The following is a 22,819-nucleotide window of genomic DNA, read 5'->3' on the forward strand; positions in this document are numbered from 1 at the left end:
CCTTAAGACCATCAAGTATTAAAATTCTAATAGTAATTCTAAGGCCAAGTTAGGAAAACTCCTCACTTTAAGGTTTAAACATAAACATTAATCCTAGCATAGACTGAGCCCTCATTTTTATCATAACCAATGAGAAGTTCTAATTATTTTATTTCAACCACTAAACTAACTCATGCTCTTAGACACTTTCATGACAACAAGCCATTCTCTTCTCCCATATGCCTAACTTGGTTATCCCAGAAATATTTCCAACATTTTGAGTACTTAACTTACACACTTGTAGTGATCATTTTAGGTTCTTTATTTATCATCAAATAATCTGAAAAAGTAAGCAATTCCCTCACTTAATAAAAAAGTAGAAGGAAAAAAAAAAAAAAAAGTAGAAGGTTGGGAGTTTGTTAGATTATATAACTGGTAATTGGCAGAAGTGGATTTAAATGTAGGTCTAACTCCAAAGCAAGATCTTTTTACTATTAACACACAAAAATCTCTATTTGCCTACTTCCTAGCTCAATAATATCACAATATTTTGAAATTCTGCATGTGTTTGTATAACACAATTTTACATTTAACTATTGACTTAACTCATACAAATGAAATATAAACTCTTTGAGGACAATAAATGTCATGATTATTTACACACAATGGCATCTATCAAATACCAAGCATAGTACAGGTTCTCCCAGTCTGAGTAGAAACTACTAATGAGCTATAGCAGCAATATCATTTGAGCACTTTAAGCTTCTTACATGTTTAATTCGTTTCATTACTCACAACAAACAGGAACAGGAACTATTATCCTCATTTTTTTTTTTCAAAAAAGAAACTGAGGCAGAAAGTTAAGTAACTTGCCTAAACTCTCAGAGTGAGCAAGTGGCAGAGCTGAGATTTGTACTCATTCTGAACACCAGAATATATGCTCTTAACGACTTCATTTAATGCTTCAGACCAGAAGCTAGTAGCCCCATAACTAGCATTTAAGATTCACTTAATAATGACTCATACTTGCATAAAGTTACAAGTTCCTTGAATCTGGGTCATCAGATCCTGCAGTTTTTCTTTCCTCAATACTGGATCCTTTGGAAGGGTAGAGGAAGAACCTACAGGCTGATGCATAGGCTTAGGCACCTACAAGATAAACCCATAATGTGTAAGAGTGAAGTTCAAATTCAACAGCTTGATTCAGGAAACTTAGCTTATCACTGCATCTTAATGTAATCAAAACACATAGCAGTGTTCACTTATAGGTTTATCTCAGGTAAAGAATTTCCACATAAATGCCTCTTCTAAGTAATTTAAACAAACTTTAAATGTTTCCCCCTTCAGTACAACTTTAATGGGAACTGTTGCTAATCATCATCTTTTTAAAAGGAAGGCCAATAACAGCAGAACTTCCTTGATAAAAAGTTCTTTCATTGTGGACATCGGTTACCTTATGTCCTCCACAAGATGCCACTGCCTACAATATAAAACACCTCAATGACGTTTTTCCAAGGAAAAAAGTTACTATCACATTAATTATATATCCCATTTTTAATATATATCTGATTTCAGAGACATTAAGGTATAAAAATGTATACACATATATCCTAGAGTTTAGGATTGTTATATTTTGTTATATTTTGTTATATTTTATTATATATTGTTATATTTTGTTATATATATCTGATTTCAGCGACATTAAGGTATAAAAATGTATACACATATATCCTAGAGTTTAGGATTTTTATATTTTGTTATATTTTGTTATATTTTATTATATATTGTTATATTTTTGTTATATATACATTGTTATATTTTGTTATAAAGTAAGTATACTTTGGCGGGGCTACTGTTGTTTAGAATGTGGTCCCCCTCCAGCTATATTTCTTAAGATTGCTGAAACAGACCTCATGTTTATGGTTATTTCTTACAGGTATCAGCAAACCGATCCCTACCAGCTCCTCCTCTCCACCTTCTAATTCACTAAGAAATCACACAGCTAAGCTACATCAACAACGTCATAAAATAATAGTTAATAGACCCTAAGGAAATATATGAAAGGCTCTTTTAGGAGAAAAGTATGAACTTTGGTGATTTATTTCATGTATCTAGTCTTTTGTCTTTGAACTCTTTTTTGCCCTTGACTGTACTTAGTCATATTAAATAAAGACAGTGGAGATTGCAATACAGATAGAGGCACGCACTCACTGAGAGACCCTGTAACTTCAATATGACGATGTCTGTGCCATAAGGTACAATAAATGAGTTCTGACCTTTACAATTAAACACTCTTGATTTTAAATACTATTCAACAAACAGCAGAGTATCAATATTTCCTATGGTCAAGGCTCAGCACTGTTATACCTACTGGAATTTTTAACTGTGTTTTTTGAGCAACTTTATTGAAGTATTAAATTTGGTTTATAAATTTCCCAAAATATTGATAGCTATCCTGTTAAAATTACTGTCATATCATATCTGGTTAGTGAAATAAGGCTATCAATCTTCTGCAGGGTCAGGATGAAGCTAAAATTACATTACCACTTAAAGAGGAAGAAAGGAAAATAAAAGGAGACAAATATCTCTAAAATTCTCTTCCCAAAAGGTAGAATTGAGGCAGGCATAATTTATAAAATGCAGTGATCTGAATTCCCTAAACAAAATGTTTTCTGCCCCCTCACTTTTTAATTGAAGTATAGTTGATTTATGATATATAGTATCATGTTAGTTTCAGGTGTACACCACAGTGATTCCGTTTTTTATACATGTATGTGTGTGCATTCTTTTTCAGAGTCTTTTCCTTTATAGGTTATTAAAAACTATTGAGTACAGTTCCCTGTGCAACATACAAAAATAATCTTCAAACTGTTAAAGGACCAAAGATATATGGTCCTCAATACATCTGGGTTCGATCCCTAGGTTAGGAAGATCCCCTGGAGAAGGAAATTGTAATCCACTCCAGCATTCTTGCCTTGGGAAACCCCATGGACAGAGGAGCCAATTGGGCTAGTCCATGGGGTTGTGAGGAGTCGGACACGACTGAGCAACTAACACTTTCACTTCTGGCTAAAATGTCATGGAAGTTCAGGAACACTACGAGATGGACATGGAGAACACTGGGAGGGTAGTGAGTTCACACTTCTTAGCAAACAAGGTGATAACAAGTCTTCAACAAGTTTGCACTGAAATAGTGGTAAATAACTTCTAATAAAAGACAAGACTAACTAGCACTGTATCTAAGGATTATTCATTATAAGCCTTATATTACTGGCATGAGTTATTTATTATTAACAGAATGAGGCCTCATATTTGAACCAAATCTCATACTCCAAAACTTAATTATAGAATGGTAAATACCTATACTTTTCATCTGCAGAAAATTTTTATTTTGAAACAGAAACAGACAACTAATCCAGCTCCCTCCCCAAGCATTAATCTTCAGAAACAGAACATGAAAGATTCCTGTTTCTTCTCCTGTCCATTTGTTCCTTATTCAAAGAGGACAAGCTAATTGAATGACTATAAGTCAGTGAAAGAGAAGGAAGAGAATACAGAAAAATATAACTTGCATCAGAAAAAGGTCTCCCACCTTTTGATATGCATTTACATATCTCACTTCACATTATAGTCTTCTCTGAACTATCATTATTTTGATGTCATATCATGTCATTAAAATTTGAGCATTAAAACATTATTTTCTAATTGTAGAAATTTCACTTCAGGTTAAGCACAAAAGACAGACTAAGTGCTTCGATTTTCTAGGAAAAACAAACTATGCATTAAAGGGTTAAGTGAAATACTTTATATATTAATATGGGTTTTACTGATTTTTTTCTAATGAGAAATTTTAAATTATCACTATCACAAATCTCTATTTATGCCTACAATGACAGGAACAGACTGATACAAATCAACTCACATCTTTGGGTTCTGTATTAAACTTCCTGGGAAGGAGCTGGTCATTTGGTATGAGGCTTGCTGCAGCTACTCCCCAGGACTTTGGAGAAATCTGTGATTGTGGTGTTAAAGGATGTTTCTGACTCTCAACATTGTTTTCCCAGGATTTTGGAGTCTCTGGATGTCTTGAATCCTGTTCTTCACACGTGGGAGAGGTCCATGACTTGGTGATGTCCTGGTCACTCTGCACAGATGGTGTCCAAGACTTTGGCGTTTGCTTCTTTGGCTCCTGTTCTTTCTGTGGCTGAACTGGCCAAGGCTTCAGTGTTTCCTGCTTCTTCTGTTCCTCTTGAATGTATCCTGGTTTGGATTTGGAAGCTTCCTGCTTCCACTGGCCAGGAGTTGGTTTGGTTTTGGAGACATCCTGCTTCTTCTGCTCTTCCTGCAGAGTGGACCTGAGTTTTGGAATCTCTTGTTTCCTCTGTTCTAAGGAAACCGCAGGCTTTGATACCTCCTGGTGCTTTACAGAAGACTCCCAGGACTTGAAGGTTTCCTGTTTCTTCTCCTGCCCATCTGGTTCAGTAAGCATATCCCAACATTTAGGGAGATTTGGTTTTCTAGCATAATCTGCTTCCCAAGATTGCTCTTCATCTTGTTTACTTGAATAATCTACTTCTGTCATGTAGCGTCTGTTAAGAAACTAAACCAGAGGGAAAACGTGTTCAAGTCAGTCTGTAGACCTTGGGGGCAGTACTAAACTCCTATGTCCACTGGTCTGAACCACTGTGCTAACAGGAAATTTCTGTCCTTAACCTCCTTGAAGAGAGTCTCCTCCTTTTTGGTCCATTCCTTTCCCCTCAATTAACAGAAAGACAAACTTCAAAAGTAGCGATCTACATTTGACTCACCTCAGACTGGTAAGCAGTGCACATCTTGGTGCCACATTTGCTTGACTCAGGCTCTCTTACCAAGGTTATTCTGCCTCTGCCGCCTTTGGGACCACCTGACTCCCTCAAATGTTAAGGCAGAGGATAGTTCAACTACACAAAGTTATTCTCTTTATTCTGAAGCCTTATGTTCCCTGAATTACCAACCTCTTCTTTATTCCCATTATGTATCAATCATACTGTAATTCTGCTTCTTCCATTATTTTCAGCCTCCATGAATTAAAATGTCACTTCAGAAAGAGAACAAATACCCTCTTCTGTTACCAATATGAGTAAATTTTGGCAAGAGCAAAATCCTACTCATCTTTAAATTCCAGTACAGGAGCCAAAAACAGCAACAGCTAACACTTGTAACTTGTATGCCAGGCCAAAGTGTAAGTAACTTAGAATTTAAGTGAACTCCTTCAAACCTCACAGTAACTATGTAAGGCAGGCATTATCATTATCCCCATTTTGTGCAGGAGAATAACAGACACAGCTGAGCTAGGTAGCTCGCCCAAAGTCACTAAAAAGCTAATAAGCGGCAAGGCCAGGATTCAAGCTTATGCAGTCTAGATCCAGAGCCTCAGTTTTTAACCACAACACTATCCGAAAGTCTCAAAACCCGAAGTTGACTGAAAACCGCCTTTTAGTACTTTACCTCTTGTGGTTGTATCTCTGGTTGTGCCAGTTCCATAAGAGACTCTGAGAAAATAAAAGAAATACCAGGTAAACCGTAAGTTTTTAGACTGATTACACTATAATTCATTTAAGAAACAATTTTCAGAAGGGTAATAGAAAAAGGATGGTGCAATTAAGTATATTTATGGAAGAAGTAATTCTCACTATTGGGTGTTGGTCAAAAGCATGTGGGCTGAGGCTAGTTGGAGCTAGTTGCTCTCCTTACTCAAGACAGTTTTCTGAATTCAAGCTGCAGTTACAAACTGATTTCTGACTGAATAGGACTATCTCCCCTTACCCACAAACACCAGCTTCTTTCAAGATAGAGTTATAGCTCTGGTGTCATGGGGTATAAATGAGAAACACTTGAATCTTGCTAGTGGCTACCAGAAAGCTGCTTGGACTATCTCCTTAGAAGTAATATTTCTTTCCAGCCTCAACAATCATTAGTAAACGTGTTACTTACTTAAAGTATTTCTTCTCCAAGAAAAGTAGAATTTTGAAAAATATTTCTTTAACTGATTTTGGCATTTTTTTCCTTTGATCAGTATGTTAACCTTAGATTATTTATATTCTTGGCCTACAGTAGAGTATTGAACTCTACTATAACTTACACTTTAACAGTTTTAAATAGAATGATCCTAATAGTTTAACGAAGAGATTCCTTCAAATTCCATAAATGCCTCATTTTAACAGTATACTCTCTTGTAACAAAGTATACCCTAAAGTTTCTATTGAGATTCACTCTGCCAATCATGGTAGTAAAGCCTAGACATGTTTCCTAAACCTAGGCTTATCCTGGGACTAGTAAAGATTTCTATGCAGGCAGAAAATAAAATTAAAACAAAGCAATCATTTTACAATGACTTGACTCATTTGGTTAAGTGTTAAAAATGCAACCACTATAAAGAATTTCAGAGATCACAACAAACCTGACTCTTTAACAGATTCAGTCTTCAATAATTGTTTTTTCTTCTCCGATTTTATTAGCATTTCTTCCTCCAATGATACCTCTTTTTCCTTAGCATGTTTTGGAACTGGGATACTTTCAAAATAGCCTGAGTTCAGCAATTTAGAGAGTAGATCTTTCATGTGTTTGTCTAACAAAAAGTGACTAAGAGTTAGTTATCACATAGCTGAACAGTTAATGGAAAATTATGTGAAATAGAAATCTTAACGCAGCTTTATCCTGGCTGTATGTCGTTATAACATTTCACACCGGGGATACTTACGGACTGGCCGCGCTACAAAAAGGGAATACGTAGTCCATCACTACCTCACACTGAAGGAATACACATTTTAAGTCAGAATCCCAAAGTTTAGCAAGCCATTTAAGTTTCTCTGGACCTCCATTTCCACCATTTGGAAAATGACTAAAAATCAGAGATTCCAGTTGAAGACTCTAGTGTGTCATAAAAAGCACATATTTATTCCCTGAGCTGGGAGAAAATAGAATTTTCCCATCCACCCCTAAGACATCACAATAAGCAATTACTCTACCTTCCCCAAGTAACTACGGCTTTGGAGAAGTAAAATAACACAGTTCCTCAAATATAATCTTTAGAAAAACCTATCTTGGACAATCTCTAAAGAATGTTTAAAGTACAAAATTCCATGATTAAGATTTCACTCTTGAATTATGCTGTATTTCACTCCTACCACATCACCATTTGATAATCAAGAAAAACCTTAAAATGACATTAAAGATCATAAACAGATCTAAAATCTATTTCACTTTTGATAGCCACTAAAAACATAATTCCCAAATAAAGCAGAGTTCTCAAACTTGATTTGGGTCTACTATTCTTTTCAGAGGAATACTATGACACAGATTACCTTTCTTTTAAAATCAACTCTGAGGTAAAATTTACAAGAAACAAAATTCCCATTTTAAGTGTACAGTTTTAGCAGGTATGTAATAGTCATGTTACTTCCACCATAACCACAATATAGACTATTTTAATCAACTCAAAAAGTTCCCTTATTTCCCTTTTATAAACAATCTCTTCCCCCTACTCCCTAACAACCACTGACCCGCTATCATTCACGTTATGTCTTTTCTAGAATTTCATATAAATGAAATCATACATTATGCATTCATTTTTTATCTGGCTTCTTTCATTCAGCATAATTTATTTTGAGATTCACACATGCTGCTACAGTATCAATAATTCATTCCTTTTTTACTGCTGAAATGATTTCACTGTATGGATATATCACATTTTGTTTATTAATTATCAGCTGATGTACATCTGGACTGGGTTCAATTTGGGACTGTTCTGAATAAGCTGGTATGAACATTTGTGTACAAGTACTTAAAGGGATGTATGTTTTCAATTCTCTTGGGTACTAGAAGTGTAACTGCTTGGTGATATAGTAAGTATACACAATTTTATAAAAAAACTGACAAACTAGTTTCCAAAGTATTTGTATCACTTTGAATTCTAACCAAGCAATAAATATCTGTGATTTAAATTTGAAAGGACTTAAGAAATTGAGAGTTATTCATACTCAAATATTTTTAAAAAGGAAGTAACAAAAATGTTTACCAGCTTCCAGTGAGTTTTCATGATCTTAAACTAGCACACAAAATTATGTACTTCATGTCCAGACATTTGTACTTGGTCATCTGGTCAAAGCCTACTTACAAAGCCAAAAGGACTCTTTCTCTCCAGATCAATTCCAGATCGGTAGACAACAATGTTTCCATAAACTATGGAGCCAAACCATTCCTATTTTTTGAAGCAGGTCTGGTAAATAAACTTTGATATTAACAATGTGTGGATTTAAGTTTCCTGAACAGAATGGGTACTACCACGCAGAACAGAGAACTGAATCCCAAAATGGTCAAGCACTAGTCTATAGCTCTGTTCCCAAATCATAGTGAATTGCCACTCAAAACTCACCACAGGTTCCATTTTAGTGAGTACAATTAAACAAGAGCTGCTTCTAACAGAACAAAACAAAGCTATCATTCTGCCAATGAATCCAGTATTGTCAGACATGTAAGTTCTGATGGACTGACACAGTTTTGGCCCTTGATATCATACTAAACTCCTAGACATAAAGTTTAGTATTTATTGCATAAGCCCAGAGTAGAGAAAACTCACATGTTGTTCCTACCACTGCTTTCTCACTACCTTCCAAAAGGTCCCAAAAGTACAAGGATGACTGCTCCATCTGGTCTTCAACGCTGACGAGGAAAAGCAGCAGCAGAAAAAAGTGGTTTTAGAGGCACGTGGAGCAGACCAATTTATACAATATAACCCATCAACAATTAAGACATTCAGTGTTCATTTTGTGTTTTTCTACTCTCTGGAAATAAAAAATTGAAATTTTATAAAAGATGACTAAATGCCCATTTATGGACTTCATATATATAAGCATTTTTCCTTAAAACAACTAAAATAAAGATTTTACCAAATACAGCTATTAAGGAATAGACTCAAAAAGAGTTTAAAGCAATCAATATGGTATCATTCATTACCAAGTATACATCCTAGATAAAAGAACAGTGGATTGGAAATATTAAGAGCTACATCAGACTTTAAAGAGAGCGGCTCATTTTTCAAATTAGGTTTCACTTACATTTCAAATATTAAAGTAAGTTTTATTCCCTGGATCTATCAAAGTGAAGCATTAGAAGGAAGCAACCAAATAGACGATGATGGTGGAGTAGATTATCAGGTAGGAATAAGTAAATAAATAAATATATGGCTATATATAGGTAATTAAAGAGTTTTATAAGGTTTCTTCCTGAACTGATAGGGTAATTTCTAGTAACAGTTGAAACTAACTCTGCTTTGGCATGGCTAACAAACACAGCATTGAAACGACCTGAATCTAACAAATCAAAAGCACAGAGCTCTGCTCAATAGCTGATTTACTCCATATTCCATTTGAGCAAAAACAGCAAATAGATAGCTGTAGAAGAAAAAAATTGAGATGCCTCAATTTGCTGGGTTTTTATTTTAAATTATTAAATTTATTCCTCAGTATTTATTCACAGCAAAAGAAGAACACTAAATAATTCTAACTTTGACAGCTGAGTGATACGGATCAAGTTAAATTTCATTTACCTCCAATTAGGTACAGTAGTAAGGAGGCAAAGACTCTCAGTCATACAACAGTCTGACATAATTACAAAAAAATGTTTAAGAGTATACTAATTAGTATTATGGTTAATACCAGTATAAGGCTAAACTATCAGACATTTTAAAGATCAGTGTTACAATAAAGAAGCAGGTTAATGATACCATTCAAATTCACTTTCCTACTAGATAGTCTATCAACCTTGTGAGAGCCTGGACAGCCAATGTTTCCAATGCTGAATATATACACTGAAAAGCTAAAGTGTCATGTGTCTTATTTTAGGAAAACATTTTTATTAACTTACCTCAGACTTTCATTTCTTTCAGGACAGGTCAGTTTTGAAAATTTAATGAGGTAGTCAAGTTCTTTTAAAGGCAAATACACTGCACCATTCAAGCCCCCTTTGAAGTCTTTCTGGACATGTTCCTGCATCAAGTTCTGTAATACATACTGAACTTGAAGTATAGTGCGAAGCTTTTTCTTTTCAGCCTCAAGTTTTAGCATGTGCTCCCTTCTCTGGGCTTTCTTCTGCGCTTTAAGTAGCTGTTAAAACAAATGTTAATTAAAGTGAGCAACTCTCCACAATCCATATTAGCAATCTATAGTCTGTGCTGTGTGTGTGCTGCTCAGTCGCTTCAGTCATGTCCAGCCCTTTGCTACCCATGGACTGTGGCCCACAAGACTCCTCAGTCCGTGGGATTTTCCCAGGAAGACTACAGTGCCATTTCCTACTCCAGTGAATCTTCCTGACCCAGAAATTGAACCCACATCTCTTGCGTCTCCTGCATTGGCAGGTGGATTCTTTACCTCTGTGCTACCTGGAAAGCCTTCCATTAGTCTACAGAAGTCTAATCCCAAAGAGGTGGGACTGGATGATAAATCTCTAACACTGACTGTGAAACTGACAAGATCACCGGGTACTAAGCTGGTTTGTCAGTGGTGCAATAGAGCTGAGGAAGTCCAAATACGTGACTCCCAACTCCAGGCTGAATCCAGTACCTCTATTATCATCATGAGAAGCAAAATATCTATCATTAATGTCCATTTAATCCCAAGGTTTTACTTGTCCATATCATGTATACCAAGCCTTTTTAGGCTAAGTATTTTAAGAAAATGCTTCAGTTTAATTTGGGGGTTGTTTTTTTTTTATCTCATTTTCCAGGGGAAGTATATTTAAACTAAAGTGGCTAATTTTCAACCAACCAAAAATGACTGGCTAAAACATGAGGAATTGAAAACCAAACAGAAATAAAATGTCTTACAAATGCCAGAAAAACAGCCACAGCACATAGGGATTTTTTAAGCAAAATTGAGAGATATTTTCAAATGTTGTCAGTCTGGATAGAGCTGTATCTTCCAATATTTAGTTGACAAAATACATATGGAAAATTAGCAGAATGTAAGTTTTCCCTCAAATGAATATGTGTGTATGTATAGTCTGAGTAGCTTAGTCTACTCGAAAGGTCACAACTATAATACTTTAAAGTCTGACATAATATGTGGGTCCCAAAAGTGACTGCTCATTTATAAAATACCAATAATAAAAAGTACCATCTATTTCCTCTGAGAAACCTAAACAGTTTTTTCTCCCCGTAACTGTTTTTCTGTCTGTAATGTTTCCATCATACTGGATATTCTCCAAGGTATGAAAATTAAGGGAACAGAAAAAAAAATCCTTTCGATTTTTCCTATAAATTAATTAAAGTACTTTGATTCTGCATCAATATTCAAAACTCTACAAAAAAGATGTTCATAAATCCTAATCAACTAAGATGGTGGTAAAGAAAAAAACCCTCAGGAAAAAGATTCATTATGGCATTATTAATTCCTTTCTACAGGGTATGAACGCCAACTATGACTTGCACTACTACCAGGGATAAGAGACAATGTTATGCTATGCTATGCTAAGTCACTTCAGTCGTGTCCGACTCTGTGTGACCCCACAGACGGTAGCCTACCAGGCTCCCCCGTCCCTGGGATTCTCCAGGCAAGAACACTGGAGTGGGTTGCCATTTCCTTCTCCAATGCATGAAAGTGAAAAGTGAAAGTGAAGTCGCTCAGTCGTGTCTGACTCTTAGCCACCCCATGGACTGCAGCCTACCAGGCTCCTCCATCCATGGGATTTTCCAGGCAAGAGTACTGGAGTGGGGTGCCATTTCCTTCTCCAATGCATGAAAGTGAAAAGTGAAAGTGAAGTCGCTCAGTCGTGTCTGACTCTTAGCCACCCCATGGACTGCAGCCTACCAGGCTCCTCCATCCATGGGATTTTCCAGGCAAGAGTACTGGAGTGGGGTGCCATTGCCTTCTCCAATAAGAGACAATGGGTGAAGATAAAACGTTGAGAGTGAGAAACAGACTGGTTGGGGGTTATGTGAACAAGGGAATTTTCTCCAGGATGGCAGAGGCTCAGCAAAGCTTTTTCCAAGACCTCAATATGGACCTCAATAGCACTTATCAAATTCAGTTTCTGCTTGAGAGGGGGAAAGACAAAAGAGGTGGTAATTCTAGCTCTCCAAGACAGTGGGATTCCCTTGGAAACAAACTCATGATGGTATAAGAAAATACAAAGGTGATGAGGACACTTTGGGACTGTATCACATGATTACCTCAGATCTCTCTTTAGCCACCTCCCAGGGCTGGATTAGGTGTTCTTATTGCTCAGGTCACACTGAACCTCCCCTATCAAAGTATCTATTGCATTAAATGTTTATCTTTCTCTTGAACTGCATCCCCCTTAGCCTTCAGCTCCATTATGACAGGGACTCTATCTCTGTTGTTCACCAGTATATCACTAGGACCCAACATAGACTCTGACATGTGACAGGACCTCAAATATTTATTGATTTAATCAAGTTAAGAAATATGTTGTCTTCCAGATCTCCTAGGAAAAAGCTGTGACAAATCTAAGCAGTGTATTAAAAAGCAGAGACAGAACTTTGCCAACAAAGGTCCATACAGTCAAAGATATGGTTTTTCCAGTAGTCATGTACAGATGTGGGAGAAGGAAATGGCAACCCACTTCAGTACTCTTGCCTGGAGAATCCCCATGGACAGAGGAGCCTGGGAGGCTACAGTCCATGAGGTTGCAAGAGTCAGACACAACTTAGTGAGTTAACTACCACCATGTACAGATGTGAGAGTTGGACCGTAAAGAAGGCTGAGCATCAAAGAATTGATGCTTTCAAACTGTGGTGCTGGAGAAGACTCTTGAGATTCCCTTGGACAGCAAGATCAAACCAGTCAATCCTAAAGAAAATCAACCCTGAATACTCATTAGAAGGACTGATGATGAAGCTGAAGTTCCAATACTTTGCCCATCTGATATGAAGAGCTGACTCACTGGAAAAGACCCTGGTGCTGAGAAAGACTGAAGACAAGAGAAAGGGATGACAGAGAATGAGATGGTTGGATAACATTGACTCAATGGACATGAGTTTGAACAAACTCTGGGAGATAGTGAAGGACAGGGGAGCCTGGCATGCTGTAGTCCATAGGGTCACAAAGAATCAGAACGACTTAGTAGCTGAATGACAACCAGGTCATAATCAGATATCATGCAAACCACTAACAGCAGCCTATTTCTCCTTATTTATGTGGAAACTAGTAAGTCAGGTTACTTATCTTCTTTCAGTTGAGGACCGGTTAAAAAGAAATGAAGTAGATTATCATCAACCAATAGTACCAAACCATAAAATTTATTTTCTGAACCATGACTCTGAATGATAAATCCCCATCAAAGGACAAAGCTCTTATCAAAAAAACAGAGAGATGTGGACTGAATTGGAAGGCTCCCAACTCTGATTTGAAGGGAAAGAAGAAAATGTTACACAAACTGCAAACAGGCTATCTCATAGCAGAGGTCTAACAAAAGAAAGACTTCATTAAAAAAAAAAAGAAAAAATTCCTCAATAGGCTGAAAGGTACTTCATTATAAAAATAGTGAAACTCCATAGTGCCTGGCACATGGATGATGTTTAAAACAAGATTTAAATCTAAAAAGAACAACATACACTAAAAAAAACACCTGGGTAGAAAATTAAAATTTGATAGGGTTAACTCTGAGAAAAGAGTTAACAGAAACTATTAAGTATTATAGAAATATACTTCAAACCTCTAACCAGAAGGTAAACATAAACATCTTTCTTTTAGCACAATGGACCAAAACTAAATAAACTCAACACATTGGAAGAGGGATAAATCAATCACATGTATCAGAAAAAAAAAAAAATGACTTAAAAACACTGTACTGAAAATAGCCTAGAGCAATAAAAAGTTTTTTAAATAATAAAATAATCTAGAGGAACTTCCCTGGCAGCCGAGCTGTTAAGACTCCACCCTTCCAATGCAGGGGACATGGGTTTCATCCCTGATTAGGGAACTAAGATCCCACATGCCACATGGTATAGCCAAAAAAATAAATATAATAAAATAACCTAGAAATACTTAACAGATGTGGAGCCAACAGAAAGTATTAAAATTAAGTAATGAAAAAGCGAACATGAGTTAAAGTGCCCTATGGATAACAAAGCTAGTATCATCTTCAGTTCAGTCGCTCAGTCGTGTCCGACTCTTTGTGACCCCATGAATCGCAGCATGCCAGGCCTCCCTGTCCATCACCAACTTCCGGAGTTCACTCAGACTCACGTCCATCAAGTCAGTGATGCCATCCAACCATCTCATCCTCTGTAGTCCCCTTCTCCTCCTGCCTTCAATCTTTCCCAGCATCAAGGTCTTTTCCAATGAGTCAGTTCTTTGCACGAGGTGGCCAAACTACTGGAGTTTCAGCTTTAGCATCAGTCCTTCCAATCAATAGTCAGGACTGATTTCCTTTAGGATTGACTGGTTGGATCTCCTTACAGTCCAAGGGTCTCTCAAGAATCTTCTCCAACATCACCGCTCAAAAACATCAATTCTTCAGTGCTCACCTTTATGGTCCAACTCTCATATCCACACATGACTACTGGAAAAACCATAGCTTTGACTAGACAGACCTTTGTTGGCAAAGTAATGTCTCTACTTTTTAATATGCTGTCTAGATTGGTCATAGCATTTCTTCCAAGGAGCAAGCGTCTTTTAATTTTATGGCTACAGTCACCATCTGCAATGATTTTGGAGCCCCCAAAAATAAAGTCTCTGTTTCCATTATTTCCCCATCTATTTTCCATGAAGTGATGGGACTTGAGGCCATGAATATATAATATCATGATATCAGATGCCATGAAATCTAATATCATCTTAGACTTGCATTAACAGAAGTATTCAGAAAACAGAAGGAAGTATCTCTATACTAGGCTATTTTAAATTTCACACTACCTTTTAAAAGTCAGACATCCAGAAAAGAGCTACTCAGAATTATATAATACAAAGATTAAGATGGTAGATGTCATCAACTTCAGAATGATATTTTGTGGTATTTTGTTTGTTTTTGATCCCAGGGGAATGGAGAAGAGAATTTTAATTCACTATACAATAAACTATCCGAAAAGTAGAAAAGCCTATGAGACATTCTCCCTACCCCAGAATGAATTCACCAAAATACTTCCTCAGTTGTTAGAACAGGATCTCTAAAGGTCCATCTTTCTAAAACTAAGACTCTAAAACAATGAAGAATACCCATTAATGAAAGCTTAAGACTTCATATTAATTACTGGTTAAATGTATAGGAGAAAAAAACTTGAATTGCCAATATAGAGTAATTAAAACTATATCAGTGAGACCACACTTAACTCTATTTAAATTATGAACCATAAATTTTCCTGGTAATAACTGTCATGCTCTCAAGAAGGATCTACCAATTCTATGTTTCATCATATGTCAAATAATGCTAAACATACAAGCCAGTATTATTTAAATTTTCAAGCCCACATTTCTTTATAAACAAATCTGTCAAAAAGTTTTCACTCCACTTCTCAGTGATTTCTATAATTCCATAGTGAAATAATATACATTTGATAATGAATACTTTATTCACAATGTCTCGTATTCAGATAACATTTGTATTGAGTTCTTCAGTAGCTATCCTCCACCCCACCTCCCAGAATAAAAAATCAGCAGGAATTAGATGAACAATAACCAAGTACCATTATCAGAAGCTAACATTCTCTTCAAGGTCAGTAATTAAGCTGGTTTTAAGAAAAGCAAAAAAAAAAAAAAACATACTCACATCTTGGCTCAGTCCAGAAAAGGTTTTCTGAAGCTCCTTGGCAAATTCTAAGTTATGTAGCACTTCTTCATATTTCTCAACTGCTTCCTACCAAACCAGATAAGAAAACATCAATTCTGTGAATTTCCAAGTACAATATGTCAAAATAAGTGCTCCTTGATAATAGCAGAAGAGATTGAACACTTTAGAAACTAGCCATTCACTACACATGGGCTTCCCAGGTGTGGCACAGTAGTAAAGACTCCGTCTGCCAATGCAGGAGACACAAGAGACGCAGGTTTAATCCCTGGGTCAGGAAGATTCCCTGGAGAAGGAAATGGCAACCCACTCCAGTATTCTTGCCTGGAAAGTTCCATGGACAGAGGAGCCAGGCGGGCTTCAGCCCATGAGGTTGCAAAGAGTCAGACACGACTAAGTACACATTTACTACACATACTCAAAAAAGTAAGGAGAAAGTATTTAGTAGAAGTTAAATAAAGTTAAATTCAAAAATTCAACTTTTTGCTAGAAATCTGAACCATAATAATAAAAATGAAGTTGACTATCCAAAGAAGTCTAAGGTCAGAGAGGCCTGAGGGTTTTAAGAACACTGAACCTACAGGATTCCTCTGTCAATATTCATTCACTACACAAATATATTACACAAGTAGCACAGTGAGAGTCACAGATGAAGCAACCTCAAGAAATTTACACTATGGTAGGAAAAACTTGTCAATAATTACCTATAACAACAAATTAAGTATTATAACAGAAATATTGCAAATTTGGAGGGTATGCCATGTGGCTTGCCAGAGCTCAGTTCCCTGACCAGGGACTGAACCTGGGCCCTTGGCAGTGAAAGCAGAGTCACAAACACTGGACCACTAGGGAATTCCCTGTAAATTTAAAGAGGCAAATTTTTCTTTTCAATTTCATAGATGAAGAAAGTAAATAATTAGAGAAGGGGCAAATTTCTATGGACTTTACTTCAAATCTACATGGAAGAACAAAGGGCCAATATGAAACAGAACAAGATGGGGAACTCATCTAATCAGATAAAGACATATTACAAAGCCTCTACAGTTAAAATAGTGTAATATTCCACTTCTGAATATCTACCCAAAAGAAATGAAAGCATATACCCACCTAAAGACTTGTAGACAAATTTATACAGCACATTATTTATTATAGCCCCAGATAAAAACAATCCAAATATCCAGCAACTGGTAAATGGATAAGCAAAATGTGTTATAACCATACAAAGGAATTCTGGCTAGCAACAAAAAGAAATGAATTATTGATACATGCTATAACATGCAACGAACCTGAAAAACATAATGGTAAGTCAAAGAAGACAGATACAAGACTTTATTTTCTATGCAATATCCAGAAAAGACGAATTTATAGAGACAGAAAGCAAATAACAGCACAAAAGAGAACTTGAAAAGGATATGGAACTACAACTCGCTGCTAGGACCTCCCTGGTTGTCCAGTAGGTAAAACCCCACGCTCCCAATGCAGGGGCCAGTTCGATCCCTGGTTGGGTAACTAGATCCCTCATGCATGCCACAACTAAGAAACCCACTTGCTGCAACGAAGTTCCCACAAGTCACAACTAAGACTCACTGGAGCCAAAATAAATAATTAATATTTTTTAAAGTAAATAAAACTCAATTGTAACAGTTGTATAACTCTACAAATTTACTATAAATTATTGAATTGTGCAGTTACAAGGAGTTAATGTTATATTTACAATACCTCAAGAAAGCTGTTTTTAAAATAATCGGATACTATTAAGTCTTTGTAACGGTATAGAGCAACAGAACTGTGTACTATAACATAACATAGTTTTAACATAAATTGGTACAATAATTTAGGAAACTAATTTGGCATTTTTACTGGGAAGTTAACTATGGGTATACCCTACAGCCCAATGATAAGTACACACCCTGAAGAAATCTTACACCTCTATCTTACATGTAAGACCAATCAAAGTAGAATACCAAAAAATAAGAGCAAACAACTCAAACATACATCTTTATAGACTACTATCCAGTAGAGAAAAGCAAATGAAATAGAAATACTTGCCTCAATATAAAAATCTTAAATGTAGTGAATGAAAAAAGATAAGCTGCAGAATATACAGTATAACATTTATTGTAAGTTTCAAAAAAAATGTAACCCTAACAGATTTAAGGACAGTAAGTTCTCTTCAAACATAAGGAAGGGAATGAACAGGGGAAGTTCAAGGTCAGGTTACAGGAAGGAGCTCAGGGAAGGTCCTTCAATAGTGTTCCTAATATACTATTTGAGCTAAGTAGTGGGTTCTGACTGGAGAAGGCAATGGCACCCCACTCCAGTGTTCTTGTCTAGAGAAACCCAGGGACGGCAGAGCCTGGTGGGCTGCTGTCTATGGGGTCGCACAGAGTTGGACACGACTGAAGCAACTGAGCAGCAGCAGCAGTGGGTTCTGACACTTGCTTTATTAGGTGCTGTAACTTATATGCAATATTTTGTATGGACTACATATTTCTTAATAAAACAGGCAGTTCAAATATTAGAACCAAGAATGCACAGGTAACATAACCATAGTAAACAGTCCTCAAAGGGATGTGAAACTGCAAAGGAATACCCCTTTGTGTGTGTGTGTGTGCACTCAGTCATGTCCAACTCTTTGTGATCCTATAGACTATAGCCCGCCGCCAGGCAATTTTCCAGGCAAGAACACTGGAGTGGGCTGCCATTTCCTTCTCCAATACCCCTTCATATCTGCTCCCAAATAATATTAACTCAACTTCCCATCATTAGATGTGGATCCACCCTTCCTTTCTCTCCTTTTTTATACAGTGTAAGAGACATCCTTCCACCTGTGCCCTGGATCCTATTCAACTCTGCATTCACAGAAGAACTTAATCTATGATTCTCTCTTTAACGCCTTAAGCCTCTTCCTCTCTGTTGATGCTGAAACCAGCACTGAAGTTCAAGTTTCCCCCAACCTACACAAGAAAAATAAAAAGTGCCTTTCTGACAACCACTTCCTTCAAGTCTCAGACAAATTTCAAAATGTCTACAGTCTCCATTTCCTCTTCAGCCCTTATCAACCTGGATTGTTTCCACCATTCCACCAGAACTGTCCTGGCCTGATGCTGGGAAAGATTGGGGGCAGGAGGAGAAGGGGACGACAGAGGAAGAGATGGTTGAATGGCATCACTGACTCAATGGACATGGGTTTAGGTGGACTCCAGGAGTTGGTGATGGACAGGGAGGCCTGGCATGCTGCGGTTCATGGGGTCGCAAACAGTCGGACATGACTGAGCGACTGAACTGAACTGAAGGTCAGTGATGTCAATCCCATCCTTTAAACCTGTGGATCTTGTATAGCTCTCATTTTGGTTAACTTTTCAGAAGATTTCAACACAGAGGCACCCTCCTGCTCTACAAACAACTCATTTTTTATAACACTGAACTTCCATTTTTCCTCCATTTCTCCAGCTTTTCATTTACCAGCAATTTTCCCATTAACTGTTCTCATCTCAGTTTTCAAGCACTTATAAAGACAATAGGACCTACATCACAGAAATGTGCAATTTAAATGAATACTTTTAAATCATTTAAAAGTACTGTGGAAACACAGACACCATATTAAAAAAAAAAAAAGGATGAACAGGTAGAGCACAGAGGATTTTTAAGGCAGTGAAACTATTCTGTATGTTACCATGACAGCATACATGCCATTATATATTTGTCAAAACCCACAGAATGTACAATACCAAGGGTTGAACCCTAATGTAAGCTATGGACTTTGAGTGATGATGCTGTGTCAACATAGGTTCAATTGTAACAAATGGACCACTCTGGTAAGGAACGCTGATAGTGGAAAAGGCTGTGCGTGTGTGGGGTCAAGGGACTCTCTCCACTTTTTGCTCAAATTTACTGTGAATCTAAAACTGCCACACAAAAAAAAGAAACCGGAAGTACCTATATTAAGCTAAGCTGTATACAGGCTTAAAGAAACTTTGGACAGATACAAAGCAATCTATCAGAATCATTATTTTATAAGATGAGTACTGAACAGAGGAAGGACAGGGTGAAAGAAAAAACATCTTTTTTAACATTTCCTATTTCTAAACTATGTGAATTACTTCCAATTTTAAAACACTAAACTTAAGGGCTTTTTAATTAAGTACTATACTATTGACAACAGGTCTCTGAGGGCTCAGATTATAGATTTTTTTTCTTCTGACTTATTTGCATTTTCTAAATTTCTGCCTGAAGTATATGTTCCTTGTACGAGATGTTATTTCTCAAAAGTACCACTAACTATATAATCACATCTAAAAACCTAATATTCAATCATTTTATATTTAGTAAATCTGTATGTAATATTTAAGTACCTACCATATGCAATAAACCATTCTAGTAATAGGAAAACAGCAGTAAGCAGACAAAATCTCTACTTTAACAGAACTTACACTGCAAGGGAAGAAGAGATAAAACTTTAGTTTGTCAGAGAAGCACTTTTATTTAAAAAAATTAAAGCAAGGAAAGGAGCAAAGGAGTGTTATCAGGACAGGCCTTACTGAGATGACCTTCAAAGAAAAAGGTGAAGGAGGTTGGGAATGGAGCCATTTAGACATCTGGGGAAAAAGCACCCCAGGCAGTAAAAACAGCACAGCAAAACCCTGAAGTAGCAGTGCGGCTGCGGTATGTGAGGACCAGAAGAAGGCCTGTGTTGCTGGGATGAAGCCAGCAAGAGAGAAGTGCAGGAAATGCAATGAAAATGTAAAAAGAAATAGGCAGCATAATTTGTTTGTAGGCCTTACAGGCCATTCTGAGGTTCACTGGTGGCTCAGATGGTAAAGAATCCACCTGCAATACAGGAGACCCAGGTTCAATCCCTGGGTTGGCAAGATCCCCTGGAGGAAGGGAATGGCTACCCACTCCAGTATTCTTGCCTGGAGAATCCCATGGACAGAGGAGCCTGGCAGGCTACAGTCCATGCGGTCGCAAAGAGTCGGACACGAATGAGCGACTAACACTTTACTATATATCACATTCTGCACCATGATGGGAACCAATAGGGGGGGACTTCTGAGGAGAGGACTGATATCTACTTGTTTTTGAACAGAACTACAGAGGCTACTTGGAGAAGGCAATGGCACCCCACTCCAGTACTCTTGCCTGGAAAATCCCATGGACGGAGGAGCCTGGTAGGCTGCAGTCCATGGGGTCGCTAAGAGTCGGGAACGACTGAATGACTTCACTTTCACTTTTCACTTTCATGCATTGGAGAAGGAAATGGCAACCCACTTCAGTATTCTTGCCTGGAGAGTCCCAGGGACAGAGGAGCCTGGCGGGCTGCCATCTATGGGGTCGCACAGAGTCGGACACGACTGAAGAGACTTAGCAGCAACAGAGGCTACTGGGGTTTCCCAGGTGGCTCAGTGGTAAAAAAAAAAAAAAAAAAAAACCTGCCTGCCAATGCAGGTTTGATCCCTGGGTCAGGAAGATCCCCTGGAGAAGGATATGGCAACCTGCTCCAGTTCTTTTGCCTGAAGAACCCCAGGGACAGAGGAGCCTGGCTGGCTAGAAACCATGGAGTCGCAAAGAGTCAGACATGACTGAGTGAACACGCAGGCACACACACCGTGGCTACTGTGTTAAGAACAGACATGGAGGGAGAGCAGAAACAGAAAAACCTGTAAGGGAGCTGTTACAGTAATGCAGATGAAAGGTGATGTGGTGTGGAACAGGAAGGCAGACGTAGAATTTATGAGAAATGGTCTGTTTCTGAATTTATTTTGAAGGAGGAATTGACCACACACTTGCTGATGGGCTAGATACGAGGTATGAGGAGAAAAATGAGAAATTCTCCAAGGTTTTGAGTGATACCATCCTTCTAGTAAATCAGGCTGTTAACTGATACAGTGGAGGTTAAAGGAGAACAGGTTTTGCGGAGCAAAATGAAGTAAAAGGCAACTGGACAGAGGAATCTAGAGTTCAGAGAACTGCTCTATTGACAATATAAATTTGGAGACTGTCAGGTATCACTCAAGCAATCAAAGTTAATACTGTAGAAGCAACATGTAGTAGCTTGTGTATCTCAGACTAGTGAGATTAAAGTTCACCTGGCTGGAGCTCCTCAACATTTCTTAGAGAGCTACCATGAGAATCACCAGCCTCCCCATTCCCATCCCCTATGTTTCCCCAAAGACAAAAACATGTAATAGAACACTTTTTCCAAGGGTGTTTAGACAGAGGTTTCATCACTTTAAAAGTTAGTGAACATACCATGACTACTTAAAAACAAAACCGTGTTGAAATGCTGAATGTCCAGCTAAGTCCTTTCACCAGCCATCTGAGCACATCATTCTCAGAACTCGACAATTCAAATCTGTGTCTCAGCAAAACAGTAATTCACTACATCACAAAAATTCTAGGTCAGTGAAGAACAGCCAACATGGCAAGGAAAAAGTCCTTGAATACCAGTACCTGCAATTCACAACCAAAAACTTTAAATAACATAAAAGACAACAGATCCACATGCTAGATCAAATAACTTTTAATTTTGTGCTGTCTTAGCCAGGAAGTGTGATCAGATCAAAAAGGCAAACATAAATAAAGCGTTTTTAAATTTTTCCATATGGTAAAAACTATCCTTCATCCCATTAGATAAAACTTGCAATTACTAGTTATACCATGAGCAACGTAAAGAGTATTTTTAACTTTCATAAACAGTAAATATTTGAAGGCCTGATATCTATCAGATAAACATGCCTCCTAAGAAGGAACATAGCAATGCAGGATAGAAAAGCAGGGAGATACCATCAAAGGAATTAAGGAGAAGCAGCTAGAGAAAACTAAGGCAAGCTGTAGCAGTTACTCTTTTACATTTTAAAGCAGAGAGATATAAGGTTTAGAATATGTGAGTAAATAGTAGAAAGCTAGGTGATTCCCTGCTCTTCTCCTTCAGTCCACTCTAGAGAAAGTTTAATTAAATCCATACATTAACACTTTGTGATTATCTACATCTTCACTCTTATCTGACAACACACACCCCCATCCATATACTATCTACTAGTGCAAAAGTAAAGTCAAA

General features: G+C 37.3%; 1 protein-coding gene across 19 annotated transcripts in view; it reads right to left on the reverse strand.

Moving 5' to 3' along the window:
- The window catches only part of CAPRIN2 (caprin family member 2), a 42,648-nt gene that overhangs the window by 15,849 nt on the left and 3,980 nt on the right, over positions 1-22,819 (reverse strand). For 18 of the 19 annotated variants that reach the window (XM_070371279.1, XM_070371278.1, XM_070371276.1 and 15 more), the window contains exons 4-10: positions 15,742-15,828; positions 9,883-10,121; positions 8,597-8,679; positions 6,419-6,586; positions 5,467-5,510; positions 3,902-4,579; positions 1,006-1,128 (exon numbers count right to left, since the gene is read on the reverse strand). In XM_070371279.1, coding sequence (XP_070227380.1) covers positions 1,006-1,128; positions 3,902-4,579; positions 5,467-5,510; positions 6,419-6,586; positions 8,597-8,679; positions 9,883-10,121; positions 15,742-15,828 — 1,422 coding nt within the window. The remainder of the gene's footprint in view (positions 1-1,005; positions 1,129-3,901; positions 4,580-5,466; positions 5,511-6,418; positions 6,587-8,596; positions 8,680-9,882; positions 10,122-15,741; positions 15,829-22,819) is intronic. The other variant, XM_070371275.1, reaches the window with a different exon arrangement.

Source organism: Bos mutus, chromosome 5, assembly GCF_027580195.1.
Source record: "Bos mutus isolate GX-2022 chromosome 5, NWIPB_WYAK_1.1, whole genome shotgun sequence".
Classification (NCBI taxonomy): Eukaryota; Metazoa; Chordata; class Mammalia; order Artiodactyla; family Bovidae; genus Bos; species Bos mutus.